General features: G+C 37.6%; 3 protein-coding genes across 3 annotated transcripts in view; 2 read left to right on the forward strand and 1 right to left on the reverse strand.

The window, feature by feature from the left end:
- Nucleotides 1-10,111: 10,111 nt before the first annotated feature.
- LOC122654928 (putative nuclease HARBI1) lies at nt 10,112-11,498 on the reverse strand. Its single transcript, XM_043849187.1, has 3 exons — nt 11,007-11,498; nt 10,683-10,914; nt 10,112-10,599 (listed from the first exon to the last, which is right to left on the reverse strand). Exons 1-3 carry the CDS (start codon nt 11,496-11,498, stop codon nt 10,112-10,114), a joined length of 1,212 nt encoding a protein of 403 aa, XP_043705122.1.
- A 1,323-nt stretch (nt 11,499-12,821) lies between these two features.
- LOC122654984 (glucan endo-1,3-beta-glucosidase 8-like) lies at nt 12,822-15,312 on the forward strand. The gene is made up of 3 exons (XM_043849241.1): nt 12,822-12,936; nt 13,070-13,139; nt 14,955-15,312. Exons 1-3 carry the CDS (start codon nt 12,822-12,824, stop codon nt 15,310-15,312), a joined length of 543 nt encoding a protein of 180 aa, XP_043705176.1.
- Nucleotides 15,313-21,653: 6,341 nt separating this feature from the next.
- LOC122654994 (protein spotted leaf 11-like) overlaps nt 21,654-22,005 on the forward strand; it is a 47,959-nt gene continuing 47,607 nt past the window's right edge. Inside the window, exon 1 of the mRNA XM_043849251.1 lies at nt 21,654-21,960. Coding sequence (XP_043705186.1) covers nt 21,654-21,960 — 307 coding nt within the window. The remainder of the gene's footprint in view (nt 21,961-22,005) is intronic.

Below are 22,005 nucleotides of genomic sequence, written 5' to 3' on the forward strand. Positions count from 1 at the left end.
CATGGAATTTGAGAGATCAAACCAGAACAGTTCACCGAAGCTCTTTACATTTGTTCGTATATTTATAGTGACATTATTCCCCACATCTCGCTCATTTTTTGTCTCTGTTTCGAAACAGTATAACTCTACTGAGACCGAGAACAGATTCCTACTGCCCGATGAAAATCACGGGCAGGATTCTAGAACTGAAGCAAATGGAGATTGAACGGACCAGAGAGAGTCCAAATAATATTAAAATCAATGAAACGTTAGATGGATGGCTCTCACTGAAGCCTAAGGAGTTGATTAAAGCTGCCCAAGTATGGACGGGTAGTCTGACATATATGCCATATTTTTAAAGCAAGACATACGAAGTTGAGGAGTAGCGTCTCAGACCCTCAATGTTATTACAAAGAAATAGTAGCGTCTCAAGTCTCACTCGGCAGGTGGGATTTAGGGAAGCCTAAACTTTTTCTGTTTTTATCCCATAGTTCTTTTGTGACTACAATGTTTTTGTTTTTTTTAATCATTTGGTGACTGTATGTCTCAGTTAGCTACGACTAATTTAATTTGGCTTCACGCGTCTATTGCGTGTGATGAGCAACGAACGGATGCGGTCATGGCCGTACGGAGTATCCCGGTGATGAGCTCCTCTTCATGGAGCCCAGCACATCGAGGGAGCATCCAACTGTTGAATTGTGTCGCACACATTCCTAGACATACTTCGAGATGTGTGCAGTACAGCCCAACCCTTGGAAGCCCCTTGGGTGCTAAGTTCCCTGGAGAGGAACCGGATCCGATGTTAGTTGGGCTCACGTTCACGTATGGCCCACAAAATGGATTCCATCTGAATGGATGTGAGCTGTTTTCATACGTGAACGTGATCCTAACTGAGGTGATGTTTGGCTCTAGTGTCCCATTAATATTTCTCTTCACTTTTTTTGTCCCCTATCCTACCTAACTATCTAATGGGACTTTAACTATAGTTATAAGAGATTTTAACCTCTTTTTTTTGGGTAAATAAGAGAGTTTCAAACACCTAGGGGAAGGGGGGAGGGAGGGGTGTCTTATGACACAAATGTGAAATAGAGAGGGGATCCTGTGACCTCTTGGGGGTATGCATTCTAGTGACAAAAAAAAAAAGGGAAAAAAAACATTATCCAGTCGTGTGGCCCCTGCACGAGTGTGATGAGGGGGACGCACAAATGCATCAACCAAGGGGATATTTCATTTGTCAGGGGTGGGGCGATCATTTCAATAGGGCTATGTCTAGGCGTAGTCTACATGCAATTATATAGCATTCTTTTTCCCATAAATAAATAACCAAAAGATCTCCATTTTTAATGTGAGTGTAATTTATTTTTAGGGAAGAAGAACGTTGCCTAATCCCATGGCCCCTACACTAGCATAGGGGCCAAAGAAACACGTAAGAGCATTGACTAGAGGGTTTTTCATTTTGCAAGAGGGTAGGGCAATCATTTCAAGATGGTTGTGCCTAGGCACAAGGCCACACAATCAGGCAGTGTTTTTTTCCCTTTCTTTTATTATTGTGACTCGCTTTCAGTATTTTGTTTACTTATGCCATGCAAGCACCTGCAAAATAAAATTGCTAGCAGTAGTTGTATAACACATTGAAGTACAAATTTTCGATTCAGTACCAATTAGGGCGTCAAAAGTTTGATAGGATGGATTGAACTAATGGAAATCAGCCAAACTAAACTAAGTTGCGTTTAATCAGACACATTATGTCTTTGTTGTTATTTTGATAGAATATGTTTTCTTTACATCTCTAGGAGCCTTAATAAGGAGGCTCATATTCTTGCAAAGGGTGCTTCTCTTCTGCGCTTGTCTAAAGTCTGGTGGGGTGAAGCCCCTATGTTCATTGTAAATCCCTCTCTCCTATCTGGGAGAGGTCTTATTTTTCTTACTTTCAATAAATTTGATTCATTTGTTTGATTGACCAAAAAACAAAACAAAAACTAAGCAACGTTTGGTATGCATTCTATGTATTGACATATTCTTGGATGATAAAAGTAGTTGTTTTTATCATCCAAGAATGTGAAAATTGGCCTAAGATGCATTATGAGAATGCATACCAAACACAGCCCAAAAATGTTCGACCAAACTCTTTATTGGTTCAGTAATTGTTTGTTTTCTGGAATCATTAAAAATATCAAAATCTCTCATACTGACTAACTAAAACTGACTGCTTGAATAGAAACACATAATATATATATTACCAAACACAGCCCAAAAATGTTCGACCAAACTCTTTATTGGTTCAGCAATTGTTTGTTTTCTGAAATCATTAAAAATATCAAAATCTCCCATACTGACTAACTAAAACTGACTGCTTGAATAGAAACACATAATATATATATATATGGGAAAAAGAACTCTGTCAGGGAGTGTGGCCTACACCAGCACTCCCATGAGTCTATCTCTCTCTTCTCCATATGAAAAAACACCATTGCCCCTTTGTTTTGAGGAAGAGAAAGATAGACACATGGAAGTGCTGATGTAGGCCACACTCCCAGACATAGTTCTTTTTCCCATATATATATATATTAAAGAAAAACACGATAAGTTGTTAAAGTTCAATAATTTCTCACAATTGCTTTTCTTATATAATATAAAAAATTCGAGACCAAACGAAACAATAGCTATTGGGTTCAATTTTACTTTAATAAACCAAATAAGTTATCTGTCCTGTTTTTATTCCACCCAATATATGTAAAAAATCTTTAAAAACAAAAAATAAAAAATGGACCAAATCGATCATTAAAAATAAGCTAACAAAATACAATGCAACAATTGAATAATGCTTTAAGTGAACAATAAGAGGTTTATTACTGGAAAAAAAAGAGAGTGAATAATAGGAGGTTAACAATAGTTGTCTAATGCAGTTAGTGAGCTGTGGTATGCTTCATGCCCATTCTCACCAGGAGCTTTCAAGTTTAAGTCTCCTGATTGTTACCTTCCCCCCTGCCCTATCCCTTTAGTAGTAATAATAATATTATAGAAACTTTATTTTCAAAACAAAAAATAATAGGATGGCAAATAGGTAATGGACTAACATGTAAAAAATAGTAATAAGTTTTTATCCTCCCAAGTGCGGTGCACTGTATAGAAAAAGAGATAATTTAAACTTTTGTCCCATATAGACCGAACCATATGAATGTGACCGACACCCTTTTTTTCTTTTTCCCCTCAAAGGTCTTTTTTAGTCTACTGACTTGCTCTACTCTCGTTGTCAGATTTTTTTTTTTTTGGTCTTTTCTTTCAAAAACTATGACCCCGTGACCCCGTCCACTATTTGACCAGTCCGGTTCTGGACCGAGAAAGCGATGGGTGGAAGAATTAGGATCATTGAAGTTAAAAGTTTAATGCTGGTTCACAAAATAATTAAAGTGGTCAAAATAATTGAAGTACCTCTTTGTCTATTCCCCACTTTTTGTCCGGATAATGATACACAGGGTTGATTCAGGGTTTGTCTTGGTGGTTGGCTACTTCCTTGTCAAGAGCTTGATCAGTGGTTCAAGTCTTCTTAATGACATTTAGTTTATATTTATTTACTTTTCAAGAAGTGGAACCTATGGATACCATATTTGACCCCTTATGAGTCCTCCTCCTTGCCTCCTTGTGGGGCCCTAATGGAGTAATGGCCCATCACCCCTTGAATTGCATCCAAAAATAGAAAAAAAGACAGACAAGAGAATGAACATTAATCTGATAGGGGACGAAGATAAGAGATACATTCGAGTATTTTAATAGCCTTATAAATGGGTCATAGACAAATCGCATAAATAAGTTTTGTGGTTCATGGAATCGAAACTAATTCAGTCCTAATCTAAATTATTGAGGATAATTATTCTATTAAAAGATAAAAGGAATGAGATATATTCCTTTGCCATCATATACTGCAACTGAAACGTAAAGTTGAGACTTGAGATGAGTGGTTATTTAATTACCAAACAAAAAAAAAAGAGTGGTCATTCTTAGAAGAATTTTGGGTTAGAAGGATATTGTGATTTGTCCATTAATTATGACAGACCGATGTCCTGTATTATCGTGGTTTTGTTTTCAACTAAAAGAAGAGTTTTACTTTTTCCTTTTTAGAAAAGTTTGTGTTCTACCTAAAAAAAAATAAAAAAATTCTGTGTTAAAGAATGTATTACTCACACCGAGACATAGAGAGTAACGAAATGACCGCCTTACCCCATTAAAGACAGAAATCCTGTCCCTTATGATGCCAATGCACATGCTCTCATTGGCCTCCGCACTACACAGGACCACACCCAAACACAAAGTAGTGCAAAATCCCTTTCTTTTCTTTTTTTTTTTTTTTTAAATTTGAAATTAGTTAGAGATTGAACCGAACCTATTACACATTACATTCTAGGGTATTCCATACTTTTTTTGCTCTTTCCGAAAGCACTGGACGCTGGCGGAAATCTAACCCCTAAGAATATAAGATAAGATGTTGATTATGATGCGTTACGTAGAGCACCTTATTTATGAAAAAGGGTTTGAAACCTTTTGGTAGATGCTGACCATGAGATTATTTATTAAACACGGAATCAGAATTTGGTTTTGATCCAACTAATTCCAATTTTTTTTGGGTGAATAAAATTTAAGTTTAATTTTTGTCCAAGCCCGAGTTCGAACGCCAAACTACGAACCAATTCTAATTTTGATTCAATCAAAATCAATCAAAATCAATCGAGAATAGACTTGAACCCAAGAAACGTAATGGGAATCGACAGCTCCAAAATAGTGAGAATCGTGAACTAACTGGCCAATTCCAATTGTTGAAACCATGATCATAGTATAAAATGGAAAAAAATGTCAGCATGTCCCTACATAGAAATATATGTGTAACTAATACTCACTTTCTTTTCTTTTTTTTCTTGGAGGTGGGGAAGCATGCATTAGAGAAACCACGATAGTTTAAATACATCCCAAAGAAAGTAAAGGGCATACCCTCCCATTTACAAAGAGGAGTATTAGAGGAGATTGCAAATAAAGCTAACAGATGGGCAGAAGACTTTACAGACCTCCAAACATGCAAAAGAATATCAAAATTAAAGTTAGAGATTGATCAACTCCGAATGTCATGGATGAAAGATAAAATTTCTCAGGTAGATTAGAAAAATGCTTGGTACACCTAATTATGTCTGTACAATCTTATTCTACCGCAATGTTTTGAATCCCCAACTCCAAAGCAAGTTGAAGACCTAGCTTCATGGTTGCACATTCAGAAAAGAGGATAGATTTGAGATTAATTATCTTTTAGAGCAACACCTACCAAAAGGTAAACATGATAATCCCGGATGAGAACATCATAACCAAAATCTATTACATTGATAGACACCATCAGAATTCAGTTTAGCATATCCATGTATGGAAGTAGTCCAAAAAGAGATTCCTACGAGGGATTGTTGATAAAAGAAGTTTAGTCAATGGAGGCAACCGTCAAATCCTACACCATTCTATAAGTCAAGAAGAAAGTTTCATGAGGAATAGGCGAAACATCTTTAAAGGTTTTTCTATTTCTCATGTGTCAGATCTCCCAAAAGCTAATAGCAGCATCTTGACAAGCTCTCCAAACAAATGATTTAATTTTGGAGGGTAGATCTAATTCCAAATAGATTTCCAAGTACAAGATGAGAGGGGTTAGGTCTTCTTGATCTAGAAGAAGAAGATGAAGATTTTGAAATGTAGTAGTTGTCTTACTACAAAGACACCCTTCTTATCAAAGATTCAAATCCAACAATCATAAAAAATAGTGGAGTTCAATGGAATTTCTATCACCTCAAGAGAAAATTCAAATAGAAAGATTGAAAACAAAAAGTCAAATTTTCAATCCCTAAAAGTAGGGTCAATGAGATCAACAACAAATTCAAGATTACAATGAACATGTTTACAATATGGGTAGAGGTAATGATGCTCAAGGGAGAACCATTTATGAGAATCCTATATGTGACAGTGGAGACGCATTGATAAATCAGTTGATCCAATTATCCCCAAAACCCAAGCATCTCATAATATGAAGGAGAAAATTCCATTCAACTTGATCAAACGTCTTGTGCATATCAACTTTAATAGCCATGTAATGAGTCTTGCCCCGCAAGTTCGAACTGTGTAAGCCAGAGGAATTTTCATGATCGCCTATGCAACATTATTAGGAAAAATATGAAAGATTACAATTTCAAATTCTATCACTAAGTTTAGAGACCTTGGTAAAAATAAAAAGCTTCCAAAACATTGGCTAGAGGTGAGTCAGGCTAACGAGGAATGTATGGATCATGCCAAATGTTTATGGAATTACCATCACCTACTTTCCAACAAACTAAATTCCTTCATATTGGAATTATATGCTTAATACTAATCAAATCCATGGTCCATTCAAAAAGAAAAGTTAGATGCTAGAATGTTTGATTGAGTAAAATAATAATAACCCATCAAAATTCTACACCACAAAGCTGTTTGATTACTGAGAATTAATTCTCCAATAAAGTTTTATAAGCAAGGCTTGGTTACGACTATACCTCAAACGAAAATCAAGCCCCTCTAGAACATCATATATGTAGGTATAGAACTAGAATATATTTGATAAGAATAGAATAATTATAGATTTACCAGCTATAGAAGGGGAATTTTGCAACTGGCCAATTTACTTTGAACAATACTATGTAAAGAAAGACTCTAAGCTCATGGAATAACAGAAGGGTCGAGAGAATCAGATTTGATTTCCTTCAACCCCAACTGGCGGCATTTTTTAGTCCTCAAATCAACAATTGTATATGAATTATGATTAAAATAAGAGAAAAATAACACTACCCGATCGTGTAATCCCTACGCCCAGGCACAGAAACCTGTGCAATTAGCGTTCAGCCCCCTGAAATTGAAACTTCAATCTATTTTAATGCCCCTATGCGCACTCTTATAGGCCTCTGCATTGGTGCAAGGACTACGTGACTAGACAACAATCTATTGCCCAATAAAATAAAGGAAAAAGTTCTTTGTCCGGGAGTGTCGCCTATGCCAACACTCCCATGAGTCTATCTCTCTCCTCCCCATGTGAAAAGACACCTCTACCCCCTTGTTTTAAGGAAGAGAGAGATAGACACACGGGAGTGCCACACTCCCGTGCAAAAAACTACTTCCCATAAAATAAATACCACTCTTACCAAAATTAACTTACTATTTAGTGATCTTGAAACAAGCGGAGCCTTTACCCTAGCTTTGGGATGTGGATAGGACACTCCAGATCGACTGGAAGTGAGATCAATCCGGCCGATTCAAATCTGAATCTGCAAATTTGGCTGTTCGCATTTTGATTCTTGAAACCATGACCATGACTAGATGACAATGTTGATCATACATTTACAAAATTAAAGATAAACCAGAGAAAACCGGTAGTGATGAATCCTCCCACCTGGATCACTATTCTCTTCCATTTTGACAGATCCACACAGTTAGTGGAACAGTAAAGAGACTCGATACCTCCTCTGCTGTTTATTCAGATTGAAAAACAAGGAACCCAATACTCAAAAAACAAGAAGCGCAAAAAGGAGGAGGTTTGGATTGGATACCATGGATGGTTGGCTGTGAGGAGTTGAGGATTCTGACCCCGGGCACCGCCTGCAAGTGGGGCAGAAATGCCCCTGCCCGATAGCCAACCCAGATGGTAAAGACTCGTGACAGAATATATGTGGACCCAGTGGTTTTGGAATCTCAAGTAGAAGGAACTGAGACAATGTACCATGCCTGCATCAAGGATGATTAGCCTATATACAAAATCTGATATTCTGGAGTCTGGAATTCTGGATGCAGGCTAAAGACCCAATTGCTGCAATCTCATGAGACCAGAAAAGAAAAGAAAAGGCTTGCACATCAACAAACACTATAGATCACAATTGGCAATTCCCCTAGAGAAAATTCATAAAATGCAGGCAATAATGCCTAATTTCCCAAGATTTACTCTCCTTAACAACACACAGGTCTACTGTGATGCTCCATTCAAATATAAGTACACTGTTTAAGAAACAACCATGGATAACTGAAACAGATCCTCAGTAATTACCAAAATTAAATATCACACTGGTTCCTTGACAACTTCAGTATGTCTGAACACTTTTCACTAATATTACCAAGTATGATCAGTATTCCTTATTTCCAAAATTCTTGCACCAGAGCTGGTAAGGAATTGGGAGAACAGGAGGATGAGGCTGTTGCTGCAAGAAAACATGGTCTCGTTAGCTCTCAACCTAAATATTTTGGTAAGTGTAACAAATGAACAGAGGCACAGATTTAATATTTTGGTAAATGTAACCTGATGAATTGGAGATTGCTTGCATCCTTCATTAGTCCCTGAAGTTGGAAGTGGAGGTAAACTTGGAAACTCTGTTTAATTGAGAAGAGAAGCAAATGTTCAAAGTTGATAATGCTTCCAATGAACAACGGACAAAATAGAATTAAAACTTTTCCCTCACAGAATCATGGAGGGTCACAATGTAGCTACCTTTCCTTCAAAGAAGACTTCTCTCCATTAGCATGCATATATTGGTTCCTTAATTTTACTTGACATGGTTATTCTATGCATGTCATTACTGTAGCAGAAAATACATCAGACTCTGTTGTCCTTTGGGTTACTGGTGGGATAGTTCCACCATATTATCGCTTTCTTGTCGAACACATGTTTCTGTCATTCAAGCGTCCGTTAAATATAATTGGATTAGGTATAATATATTCTATCCATGGTAGTACCAGAATTTAGATTACTCAAATACCTTTTGTTGCTGTCGAGATTTTTCTTCCTCGATCTGGTCCAATCCTGCACACAATAGAACCAGCAGGCAGAGCAGGTGAGAGCCTCGGAATGGGTTCCGCGGAAGATTCTCTGATGCCTAAGTTAGATCTCAGAGCAATACAACACTTAAATCCTCCTAACTATGGTACCAGCATGAATCTGTCTGCTGCTCGGAGACCCGAGTGATACTTAGCTTAGTTCTTATTAATGATCCCTCACAGACACTTTGGATGCTAAAGTAGCATAAATTTCTAAATTGCTTTTGCTTGCTGCCACGTCTAACTGAGAAACCTTTAGTTAATCAGCATTTGGTAATACAATGTCAGATTATTCTGAGTCAGATAACTTGTCCCAAATTGCATTTCATGCCTACTGCTACATATAACAGCTCAAGCTTTAACAAATCATCATTTGGTAATAACATGAGATTAATCTGAGTAAACGTGTCCCCAAATCCAACATTTATGGAGGGTTTTATACTCGTCAGGATACCTCTTGTTACCTCAAATGAGATGGCTCTCCTGTCTTGGTTAGTTAGAGACTTAGGCTGCGTTTGGTAACGGTCTGAACAAAGAACGTCCGTTCTTGACTAAGAACGTTCTTTTGCGTTCTTCGTCTGGAACGGCGTTCTGAGACCAAAAATAACCATTTGGTAACGTTCTCAAGAACGCTGTTCAGAACGGAAATGGTGTTTGGTAAAATCTGTTCAAAACAGTTTTGATGTTACTTACAATAATGCCATCCTTACCTCAAAATACATGTTTCTCTACAAACATAAATTAAAATTTTCTCATAAGTTCCTTATTTAACATAGATTAAAATATCTAATAAATTCCTAAACTTAACATAATTTAAAATATGTCTATAATTAAAATATGTCAACTTATAGTTAATTAAAGTCATTAAATTACAACTTTGACAACCTCTCTCACGATTTAATTTTCTTCTTTCTTCAAGTCTAACTTGGTAAGACCTTCAAGGATGTCTTTGAACATCTTGGCATGATTCTCCGAGGATGTAATTGCACTCTTGCAATAACCTTTCAGAAATTTCGAAGAAGACGGAGCGGATACAGCTGTTGAGCCTGAGGGACAAACCACTGATACATTATTCTGTTGGCTAGAAGATGAGGTCATGCCTTCTTCTATCCATTGAAAAAATTCACATCCGCAATTATCACTCTATAAAATCCAACATAAGTTACATAAACAAGCCATAGTTTGATCAAACATATACAAAAGAAACTCATTCAAATCACATTCTTGCATTGTCTCTCTGATTGAATATCTAGTTTGGTCAAACAAATACAAAAGAAACTCATGTAAGTTGCGCCATCCTACAACTTATGGCCAATTCATTTGCAATGTTTATCCGCAATCCATTCATGATTCTTGCACTCTCTCTCTGATTGAGAGTAGACATAGATGTATCATAAGGCAAGTGTACAGGATTCAGTGGATCTATGACTACTTTGTCATCAGCACTTAAACCAGCAAATATTTTGTCTGCCTCTTGTTCGTCACGAATAAAATTATGCAACCCACAACAGGCCATCACAATGTAAGTCTGATCTCTGATTGAGTAACTAGTCATATGTCTTAATATTCTAAACCTATTTTTCAGAACCCCAAATGTACGCTCAATTACATTCCGAAGTGAGGAATGTCTATAGTTGAACAGCTCCTTAGCAGTCTTTGGGTTTCTCCCAGCTCCCTTGTAGTCTGGAATATGGTACCTCTCACCTCGAAATGGAGTCAAGTAACCAACTTGACTTGCATACCCAGAGTCTACAACATAATATTTTCCTACACATACAAACCATTGTAAGGAAAAACCCAACTTTACCAATAAAGTACTTCATATATCAGTAGAATTAAATGGGTTTTACCTTTAGGTGGATGTGGGAACTGTAATGTTGGATCTCTCCTTGCACGTTCAAATATACGACAATCATTAGCGTTGCCCTCCCAACCCGCATAAACATACGTGAATCGCTTATCAAAAGAACATATACACATCACGTTTTGTGTGGTAATGCCCTTTCGGTTTCTGTAGCCAGTAACATCTTGTTGAGGCACTATGGCACTAATATGACTACCATCTATTGCTCCAATACAATCCTAAAAACAGATTTCATAAAATAAACTTGTCATACTAAAATAAGAAAAATTTAAATAATTGAATTTTCATACTTATATTGATTGTATATTACCTTAAAGAAAGGATAGTATTTTGGTTTTGATTGCATGTCTAACTGAATTTTCTGGATGTCTGGTGGTGTGATCATTTCTTTTGCCAATTTTCCCATAGCCATTAAAACACGCTTGAATGTACGGCTAATGGTCTCTCCAGAATGTTGAAACTCCTCTTGAATATCCCGATTAGAGAAACCCCTTCCTACTATCATCATAAACATGGCTATTTGTTCATCCACCCTTAAATATCGACTGTCTTTTAACCACTCTCTAGATATCATCAGTGTACATAGATTTTGGAAGACATGTCTTTCCATGCTAAACTTCTGAAAGCAACGGTCCGTATGACCACTCAAAACCTCATGGACCATAATTGATCCTGGATGTCTACCATCCCTACAAGGTTCTCTTGTATATAGAGATTGTGTGGCAACTAAAGTTGCAGCTACCATTATCAAGTCATCCTCATCACTTGAAGAGTCATTACTGAACTGGTATATTGTTGTCATGACTGCTAAATATACACAACAAGTAATAAACTTTTAACATAATACAGTAAGTAAATTGTTTCAAACATAACTAAAAAAAATACAAGATTGTATCATCACACCATCCAAATTAAACATAACACAACCTAAATTGTTTCAGACCACCACACAGAATTAAAACAAATACAAGATTGTATCATCATACCATCCAAATTAAACATAACATAAGTAAATTGTTTCAAACAACCACACAGATTTAAATAACATCACACTATAACTCCTCCAACAGCCACATCCTCCTGTCAGGCCTACAACCAATGAATGACTCCCTCCACGGTCCTGACTCCCTAATTTGTTTTAAGGCTTTCAGATACATGTCCTTACTTATATCAGGTATCTCATCAAGGACACGTGAACATGCCAAATCCCGTAGTTTGAAGTAATGACTTGAAACTTCCATAATCTATCCTCATCTTGTTGAACTTGTTCCTTATCTGTTCCCTATCGAACACCCTACCAAGAGTGGTTTCCAACCGGGTCTGAATATCATCCTACCCATTCTTGCTGAAGGTTGCCCCACTCTTGTTGCCAGCCCTTACATTATCTACCATCAACCTAACTAGTAAGGCAACCTCAGTAGTGGACCAAGATATAGGACCAACTTTTGATTTTCCTTTTGACCTTGATGAAGTAGCCATAATATCTGAATAATAACACATACATTATGTAACAAACAATATGAAATAAAAATCTATTACCCAAAAAAATAAATAGTCATATTCATTACCAAAGAATTGAAGAATGTTGATTAAAAAAAATAGAGAGAAATAGGAGGCTTGATCACAATGAGCAAAGCTAGGGTTAGTCCACTTGAAAGAGAACCACTCCTCAACCATAACCAAAAGACCCAAACAATTCCATACAAACATGCTGTTTTCAAGGCTACATATAGGTATTAACCACACAGATTTGGCCAAGAACAAAAGTACTAAAAAATTATAGAACAAATTACTGAAGTAAGCGATGGGTAATCTTCAAGTAAGAACAAAAAAAATTAGAGAAGACCCACAAATCGTACAAGGAAAGCAATGAGAATTCAGTCCCTGTAAGGCCCATAAAAGGGACTGCATAGAAGAACCCATGTGCTTGTTTTTCAAGAATAAACTCCGAATCGCTGAGCTTTGATACTGCCATGCAGCAGGGAACCGTTTCTCCTGTCATGAGTTGTTAAAGACAAATCTATCCCAATTACCTAAGGGGGGGAAAAAGATATATTAAATGCAATTAAAGAGGGGAAAGAAATTGGAAATATGTGTTTAAGAGCTTAAAAAAAAAGTCACAGATATGCATACCAGAGACTCTGTAAAAGAGAAAGAAGAGAGGACTGAGATTTGGTGGATTTGGGTCTGTGAGTTGAAGACAGAGACAGAGCTCAAAGTTGTGACACAGAAGTGTGGAGGTAAGATAAGAGATTAAGAGGGTTTGGACTTTGGAGTTTGGACCTCATGGTTGAAATCTAGGGTTAATTTAATGACTAATGAAGGATTCGCTGACTCCTTCTTTGTTCAATAAAATGGTTTGATTTAATATAGGTTTTCAGTTCAATTGGATTACAATTACAGAGATAATTGGAGCATTAAGCAGTGTGACTTGCAACTGTTGGTTGGTAATAGAGAAGGAACCACAATTTTCTTCTTGATAAAGAAGGAACTTATGCTGTAGTTTGGGTTTTCCATTACACGAGGATGGGACAATGATAAAGGTGATTTGAGTATGGATCTACGATTCTGCTCCTAATGCACACCCAGCCAATCAGAAGCTTAAAACAAGCATCAGAAGGGTATGTTATGATGAATACATGGATATATTGGATTGTTAGTTGTAAACACAAGACAGCCCTATCATTTCTTTTTTCCTTTTCATTTCCCATATATATATATATATATATATTCTCCCCTCTTTTCCATCCATGATCGATGGAGTTGTAATAGTAGTAATGTGAGAGCTTCAGACTAAAGAGAGAGAGAGAGAGAGAGAGAGAGAGAGAGAGAGAAAGAATAAATATTGGTAAAAGTAAATAAAGAGGGAGTGTAATTTGGAAAAATTAATAGGATTGCATGCATGGATATGTGCATGTGGGAGTAATGAGTGGGAATGTGTCAGTGAATGCATGTGATTTGTGAAATGTGAATGTTGAGAATAATATGGGAAAGAGAGAATGTTGGGAATAATATGGTAAAGTAGTAGTAGTACTACTGATCAAATATGAAGAAGTAAGTAGTAGTGGAGATGTGTGGTGGTAGTTCTTTAATATATAGATGTGATGATGAGTTTCAAGTTTAATTGGAGCATTAAGCAGTGTGACTTGCAACTTTCATGATTAATTGTTTATAAAACAAAACAATGATTAGAAAGGGGAAGAGAACTGAACTTTCAAATATAGTGAGGAGATATATCTAGGTTTCTAGGATCAAACATCATAATTACCACGTACCCATAAAAAGAAGAAGAAAAATTTTTAACACCACCTACTAATCCAAATCCGGTTATTAATTCTTGTTTCTTTGAATCATGCTATGTACCGAACACTCAAACGAAGTACAAAGAATATGAACCATGTTCATGTTTTAAAAAACAATACATGATAGATGGGTTGGTTAAGAAAGAGAACATAAAGTAAAACTGGCCAAAAAAAAACAGAACAAGGAGAAAGGAAGAGTATAACAACAACCAGAGGCGTAAATTCTGACACAAAAACAGATTACATCAAAGGATAGGACCCCAAATTCAATGAGTGCCTGACCAGCAACACCCCCCCCCCAAAAAAAAAGAAGCTACAAGCAAGCTCATCCGCTATTGAGTTCGCCAATCTCCTCCTCCAAGTAAAGGTGAACTCCCCTTGGGAAGATGATTCAGCTATAGTCACTGGTTGGATGAGGAAAGCCTCTAGTTAGCCTTGGTGATTATACCCACCATATTTGTTTCATCATTCACATTGCTTCCTAAGAGAATACCTCATACCTCATTCCAGTAGAAGCCAAAGTCAGCAAATGAGATAGCCAATGATCTAGCCAAGCAAGGAGTAATCGCTAATAAGTCCAAAATTATGTAGTGGGGATAGTTAAGACTTCTGAGCGTTTCTTGTTATATAACTTCTGTCCGCTTTGAATAGCCCTATGTGAGCTTACTAGTTTTAACACAAATTCAAGGCTGAAATACTCCATGGATTGGCCTACTAACAACCCCTGCTTAGTGAACAAGTGCCTAGTGCACTTGGTAGCTTGTGGTGCATAAAAGCCCATTGCTACCTCTTTATATTGTTGCTTCCTTCTCGGTATTGTTCTTTGAGACTGTTTTTTTTTTTTCCTTCTACTTCTTCTTGTTCGTTTTAATCCATTCTATCTTGAGCTTCTTGTCCTTTTCCTTTTCTACTTGATGGGTTTCTTTGTTTTCAACAAAAACCATTAAAATTTGCAGGTATGTTGCTGTGGGCAATGAACCCTTCCTCCAGACATACAATGGCACCTTCTCACTAGTCACCCTGCCTGCCTTGCAGAATGTTCAGAAAGCCTTAAATGAGGTTGGGCTTGGAAACCGTATCAAAGCAACTGTTCCATTCAATGCTGATATCTACAATTCCCCTGTTTCAAAGCCAGTCCCTTCTGCTGGTGACTTCAGGTCAGACATACGTGAACTTACAATTGAAATAGTTCAGTACCTCAATGAGAATGATGCCCCTTTCACTGTTAATATCTACCCATTCCTTAGCCTCTATGACAATGAACACTTCCCTGTGGACTATGCTTTCTTTGAGGGGTCAGACAATGGAAACTAGTCCATTGTGGACAGAAAATATCCAATAGCAATGACTGCATCACATGCTTCCTAGACAGTTCAGGATGTTCAGGACAATTACCAATTCTGGAATTGATATAAATGATATTATGAATCAATTGTAGGAGTTATAATGATAGTTTCTTATTTAATGTTATTTCTCCAGGTCTCTGGAACATGTTGTAAAAAATACAGTAGCAGAAATAATAGCAATAAAAATGGAAAAAGAAATCCTAACAAATTAATAACAAAAATAATAAAAATGCAAGTCAAAAGATGAGTGGCAAAACTATGCAACCAACTGTCCCAACTTATGATTCAGTCTGCAAAACTATTCCCCATGAAAAGCTATAGTGCAAGCAATTCCTGCACCTTGAATTTACTAATCAAAGACGGAAGAGAGTAAACCAGAAAACTCCAACTTCACAAAATTTACCATGGAATCATCTAGAGGCATACCAACTTGTAAAATCAAAACCATTTTTATTTGTCATCCATATTGTAATGCATCAAAAAGGGAAGCAAAGGGGAAGCAAAGGGGTGCTAATCCGTTACAGCAGGAAAAAAAATTTAAAAGAAAAAAAAAGTAGACTACACTAGATCTGAGATATAAAATTACCTGAGACCAAATGGGAAGCAAAGGGGTACTGATCCGTCTGTTGTTTTCGGTTGTAGGGTGCAGATCCACTTCCTGAGACAAAATCGAAAAAAATTTGGATCAGTCTTCCATAATCTCCACACAGAGACGGTGAGAGGGAGAGTATGAGAGGGAGAGAGAGAGAGACAGAGAGAGGAAATGAACCAAAACAATGACACAGAGAGAGTGAGACAGAGAAAGGGAAAGAGCGAGAGAGGAGTGCAGAGAGTGCGAGAGAGAGAGAGAAACATGGAGAGGGAAACAATGCTACCTTCATGCGAGAGATAGAGAGGGAGAGAGAGCAAGAGAGAGAGTGAGAGATCTCACCTAGGGTTGCAGATTGAGCCTTTCGTCGTCTCCCAAATTCGTGGTAGCAGAGCGAGAGAGATGTGAGAGTTGTGTTTTTTCTCCAAAAAAACCCGTGTTTTGTGACTTTGTTCGTTGCGTCTTGTTCTTTGTTCTTTGCAGACCGTCTCTGAGCCGGTCTGTAAAGAACGTGCTTTTGGTGCTCAAGATCTCCGGTTCATTCCAAAAGAACGAAAAAACAAACCGCAAAGCCAAACACTTTTTCATGTTTTTTTGTTCTTTTTGAACAAAAGAACTGTTCAGAACACTGTTCTGAACATTACCAAACGCACTCTTAGAGCAGTCCACTATTCTTTGATGTTCCAACAATGAAGACGGACCAACTAATCAGCAGGCCCACAACCAAGTATGCCACTTCGACTCATTGGCTTTGTCTTCCTAAGAGGACCATAGTGATCAACCAAGACACAGTTGTTGCATCACGACGCCAGCTATTGTACAACTATACAGAATGGGATCCTGAGGAGAAGTTGGAAATTCATGTTCCTCAAGCTAAGAAACAAACTAACACAAAATTCTCAAATGAGTTCTCATTAAAAAAAAAAAAAAAAAAACCCCTCAACTGATGATCTTTCTAGGCTGTTACTCCCATTCCTACTAAATTGATATTTTCATCGGGTCTAACAGTGTAAGACCAAATTTCAACCTTGGATCCTATTAATGATTAGTGTATTAAGATGGGTTTTAGTTCCTATCCTTCAATACCCATCTAATGATGTCAGATAAGATTGATATGAAGTGGTGGCATTATCTTATTTGGTTACTTCCAGAGGATTGCAATGCCTTTAGGATAATGTACACTAGATTAATATATACAAAAAACACTACACAGCTCACAGGGTCCTATACGAAGATTGCTCATACATTTGTTTGAACCATTATTGGCCCTTATGTCCCAAAATTGTTTGGCCATCACCATAAACTTGAGCAATGATATCATCTGATTGTATAACATCCATAAAAAAATTGGAGCCTAGGTTATAAGCTTCCTAGGACCACCAAGAGTATTTGGTCCAATGCACAGGCAGACATGTATTAAAAAAGGGAGAATCTTGTTGCAACCAAGTTTTAAAAAAGAAATTATATTGAAAACACATTTTTTACCCCTACCTTAAAAACTTTTAGGATTAAGACAATGGGCAATCAAAAGAAGGTTACAACTTCTCAGTTCACCCCTTTGATTACAACAAGATGCACCTATTAATTAATTAACTAAAATATATAAAGGTGTATACAGTAACACCTTCAATTGTTCATATCATAACATACATTGAACTGTAGTTTATATGAACCAATGTATATGCCTATATATGTTTACTTATGGGAAGCTAAGACATACACCTCCCCCCCAAAAAAAAAAAAAAAAAAAAAAAAAAGGAGAGTAAACCCTCCTCCTAAGCTTCCTTGGACAAATCATAGTTGACACAGAAAGAAAGGAGCAAACCTGGACATGATGGTGGTAGAGATAATATAGATTCTAAATATAAATAATACTGTATGCGTAGTTTCTTGAACAATTACATCTCAGGCACCAAAAAGATAACTACAATATGATAATAACGTCAAACACAAGGATGCAGTTAGGCTTAGGAATAATTAAAGATATTTATGTAATTTTTTTTATTGGTCTTTATCCTGTTAGATTCATTAATAGCAAGTAGGAGATAAGAGTTTTAGTTGCATTCAAACTTGTTTTCAGTTTCAGAATCCAGTTAGGACACTTTATTTTCTTTATAAATTGGCATGTAACCTACCACTAAGAATTGGAGATTGAATGAATGCTTTACCATGTTGCTGCCACAAGCTTTGTGGGCAGGTCTATCCCCTCTCCTCTCTTCAGTTGTGATCTTCCATACCCCTTTCTCCCTTATTCTTCTTCTTTCCAATACCCTGTTCAGGCGTTACTGCTGGTTCAACAAGAGCTCTCTCTCTCTCTCTGGTTTTTACTTTTAGCCTCAAACTCAAGGGTTTGAATCAATACTTTGGGGAGACCAAAACCTTAGAATTTTGGCCCCAAATACTTCCCCCACTGTGAGAATCGAAACCATAATTAGATCTGGTTTCTGCACCACCACTCAGATTTGTTTCAGCCATTTATGGGGGAGTATTTCTAGGTTGAACAAAGTTAAGTTGAGTGAGCCTTCTCACTCAAAAGCAGCATAGGTCTCCACTGATTCATTGCTCTACTGTGGGCTGAAGAAGGTATTTTCTTTAAAATTACAACGAATGCCAGATTCTTTGATATTTGTTAAAAGTCCTTTGCTTTCACAAGTCACTTATGTTTTTTCCTTATATTTGTTTAAGTTTCCAGAACAGCCCACCAATTCAAAATTAATTTCCCATTGGGTCAAGATTCTGTTTTCTTCATAATTAAGGCCCATACTTCCATTTATTTACAGTTTTTCCACAGAACTTTTGAATTATCTATCGTTCGTGAGGGCCCATGGGGAACCTGTAATCAAGGTATTCAACCAAAGATTGCATCAATTGGTACCAGAGATGAATTTCTAGCAATTTCTAATCATGACAGGTCCCTCTCATGTCACCAACCCTAAGGTCTACAAGCTGTACAAGGAGTTACATGAAAATCAACAGAGAAGCGAAGCAAAATAGGACAAGTTCATGGAAGAAACTCAAAGCACTCTCGCTGAGATTCTTGCTTTTATGAAGAGAACCCAAAAGCAAGTTGAAGCATGACCATCTACACCAGCTCCTCAGTATCATACCTTACAAATCAAAGATACACCTCAGAGGCAGTAGCCTGATCCAGCTACATACCAGGATATTACACGAAAAATTTCGGACAAGGACTATGGTATCGAACTTGAGGTTCCAGAATCCAATGCTGAAAAGGGACCAGAGAGTTTCCTTGATAGGCTTAATAAAGTAGAAAGGATTTTCGCTAATAAATCATTTCCGAACAAGAAAAAGTGTGAGCTCATTCTCACCAAGTTTATTGGGTATGCATGTTCATGGTGGGATGGCATACTACATTCGAGACTTATTAGACGATTTAGACCCGTCATTACTAATTGGGAGGCCATGAAGAAGATTCTAAACGAGAACTTCGTCCCTCCTAATTACGAGAAGGCATTATTTCACAAATTGGTTAATTTTCAACAACGAAACAAGAATGTGGATTCCTACACAATAAAATTCTACAAATTGTCTTTGAGGTGCCGACTTTAGGAGAAGGACTAGCAATAAGTTTTGAGATATATCAGTGTGTTAAATATCGAGATTCGACTAAAGTTGGTAAATGGTGATTCAAGTCTGTTGATGTGGCAGCTGCTTATGCTAAGACAACTAAGGAGAAGTACAAATATTTGAAGAACATGCTCAAAACTTCTTCAGTTTACAGACCTCCACCTCGAATACTGGTTCAAAGACAAGAAGCTATCTAGTAGAGTGGAAGAAAGGAATCTGGAAGATAACAAAAGCAATGATCGGTTGAAGAGCATCGTGTACCGTAATTGTGGCGAGAAGGGTCACTTCGGCAACAAATGTCCCAATAAGTCTTGTCCAATGAATGTAATAGAGACACAATCGATATAGACGGATGATGATGTGATGCACATAATTTATATGGTTATCCTTTAGAGGACGATGATCCTGATGGTGACGAAGTGGAAGCTTACTGATAAACCATAAAAATATTAGCCAATCGACTGATGACACGTGGTCGATCCGAGGCCGAACTTAAGAGCCCGGTTCGTTGAAGAACCAGACACCGGTCCATCTCAGACAGCGGATTACCTTGAATTTGGTGTCAGTTGGCCGAATAGCCGAGCCTACCATGATCGGCAACATGGCCGAATCTACCATGGTTGGCGACATCGCTGAGCCCACCATGATCAGCAAAATGGCCGAGTTTGCCATGGTCTGCGATATGGCTGAGTCTGCCATGATCGGCGACGTGGCCGAGTTCACCAGGATCGGTAGGGTGGTCGAGTCAACCACGATCGTCATAGGGCCGATCACTCCAAGAACAGCCATCAGACGAGCCCTTCATTGTCGGCCAAATAGTAGAGTCTAGAATGAAACGCAGGCAGGCCGACCCTTCCTCACCCGAAGGCAAAGAAGAGCCATGTTTGCTCGGATGTTAAACCCGACAAAACACCTAGAATTCCCCCGAGGCCGAAGGCTTGAATGTCCCAGGCCGAGATTGCTTAAATCTGATTTATATTAAAGGAGTTATGTACCGGTCAAACTTAATTTGGTGTGCGTGAATGCTGTCAAGATCGCTCTGAATGAAAGTTTTTTTTTTTTTTTACATCAAAACAAATGAATATTTTACCACACTTTTGATTTTTAGCAATGTTTTACCATATTAAGATTTATGAAATTTTTAGACTTGAGAAAAACCTATGCCTTAGAAAGTTGAAAATTGCATCTATCGTCGAAAATCCAATTTTTGGTCTTGATCTGGGGGGTTGACTTTTTTTCCTTTTAGAACTTGAGTTTTTAACTATTTTTATTGGATTCAAATAGGAGGTATTTGCTTATTAATGAATAATAACTTAAGTAAATGCAAAAGGCATTTACTTAAATCATATTAGGCATAAATAAGTGTCTATCTTGGTTTATGTCCTGATTTCTGGCATAAGTGTCTGTCCTAGTTTCACACTAACTGAAACTCCTATTTGGACTTTATTTTTGCAAAATCTGATAGCGCCATTGTGTTTAAGTGACCTAAAATAGGTTGAGTACCAAGTTTCAGACCTAAACAAGGTCTAACATACACCAAAATCAGGTTTCGAGTTAAAAAAAAAATGCACCAACTCTACCGAGATCTCGATTTTTCCCAAGGTCGAGTCAAAGTCGAGTTCCATGTTTTAGTACCTTGGATTTTAGGATTTGGCCTATGGCCTTTTATTATAAATATTGAAACCGTGGGAGGCTCCCCCATAGTCTGCCTCAATCAATTTGGACACATAGTCCACAGCAAGTAATGTATACAGGTTACAAAAAAGAGTTAGGGAAAGGCCCCATGAAATCAATACCCCATACATCAAACACCTCAACCACCAGAATTGGGTTGAGGGGCATCATATTTCTCCTAGTGAGACGTCCTAAGGATTGGCATGAAAGACACGCCTTGCAATAAGAAAACTGATCCAGCCTATCCCATAGTATTTAGGAAAAGATGAGCAAGCACGCCAGGTACGAGCTGAGAAAATGCAAGTTTGTGTCCATTGTGCAAGGATGAACTGTGATGGGAATGTCCGAATAGGTGGACAATTATACGACCGTGGCAAGGGTATAGCATCCAACAATCGGCTTTGAAAATTGGATTTCTTGGAGTTCGGGTTGGAAGGCCCCGATGTGGGGGCACCTCTATGCAAGTATGGTTCTCACCATTTGAAATCTGCCACCTGATCCCTGAAGAGGAAGAAGTGGGTGATTTCATAAGAATCACACCCAAGCTTCTCAAAGCAGTACCGGCATTGGCCATAGGACAAGCTTTGTCAAAAGAAATCTCACTTATCCATATAGGGGGAGATACTGATGATAGCGTGGATGAAGCTGATGACATGAAAATCCACGAAGGATGGATGGAATATACTGAAGAGGAGCGAGGTTCAGAATGGGTCAAGGAAGGATTCCACCCAATGGATGGGGTAAATGCTATTGGGAATGATGATGGTGATGACCCAACCAATCTTATCCAACCTATTATGTTAAGTGATG

The sequence above is a fragment of the Telopea speciosissima genome, chromosome 1, assembly GCF_018873765.1.
Source record: "Telopea speciosissima isolate NSW1024214 ecotype Mountain lineage chromosome 1, Tspe_v1, whole genome shotgun sequence".
Taxonomy (NCBI): domain Eukaryota; kingdom Viridiplantae; phylum Streptophyta; class Magnoliopsida; order Proteales; family Proteaceae; genus Telopea; species Telopea speciosissima.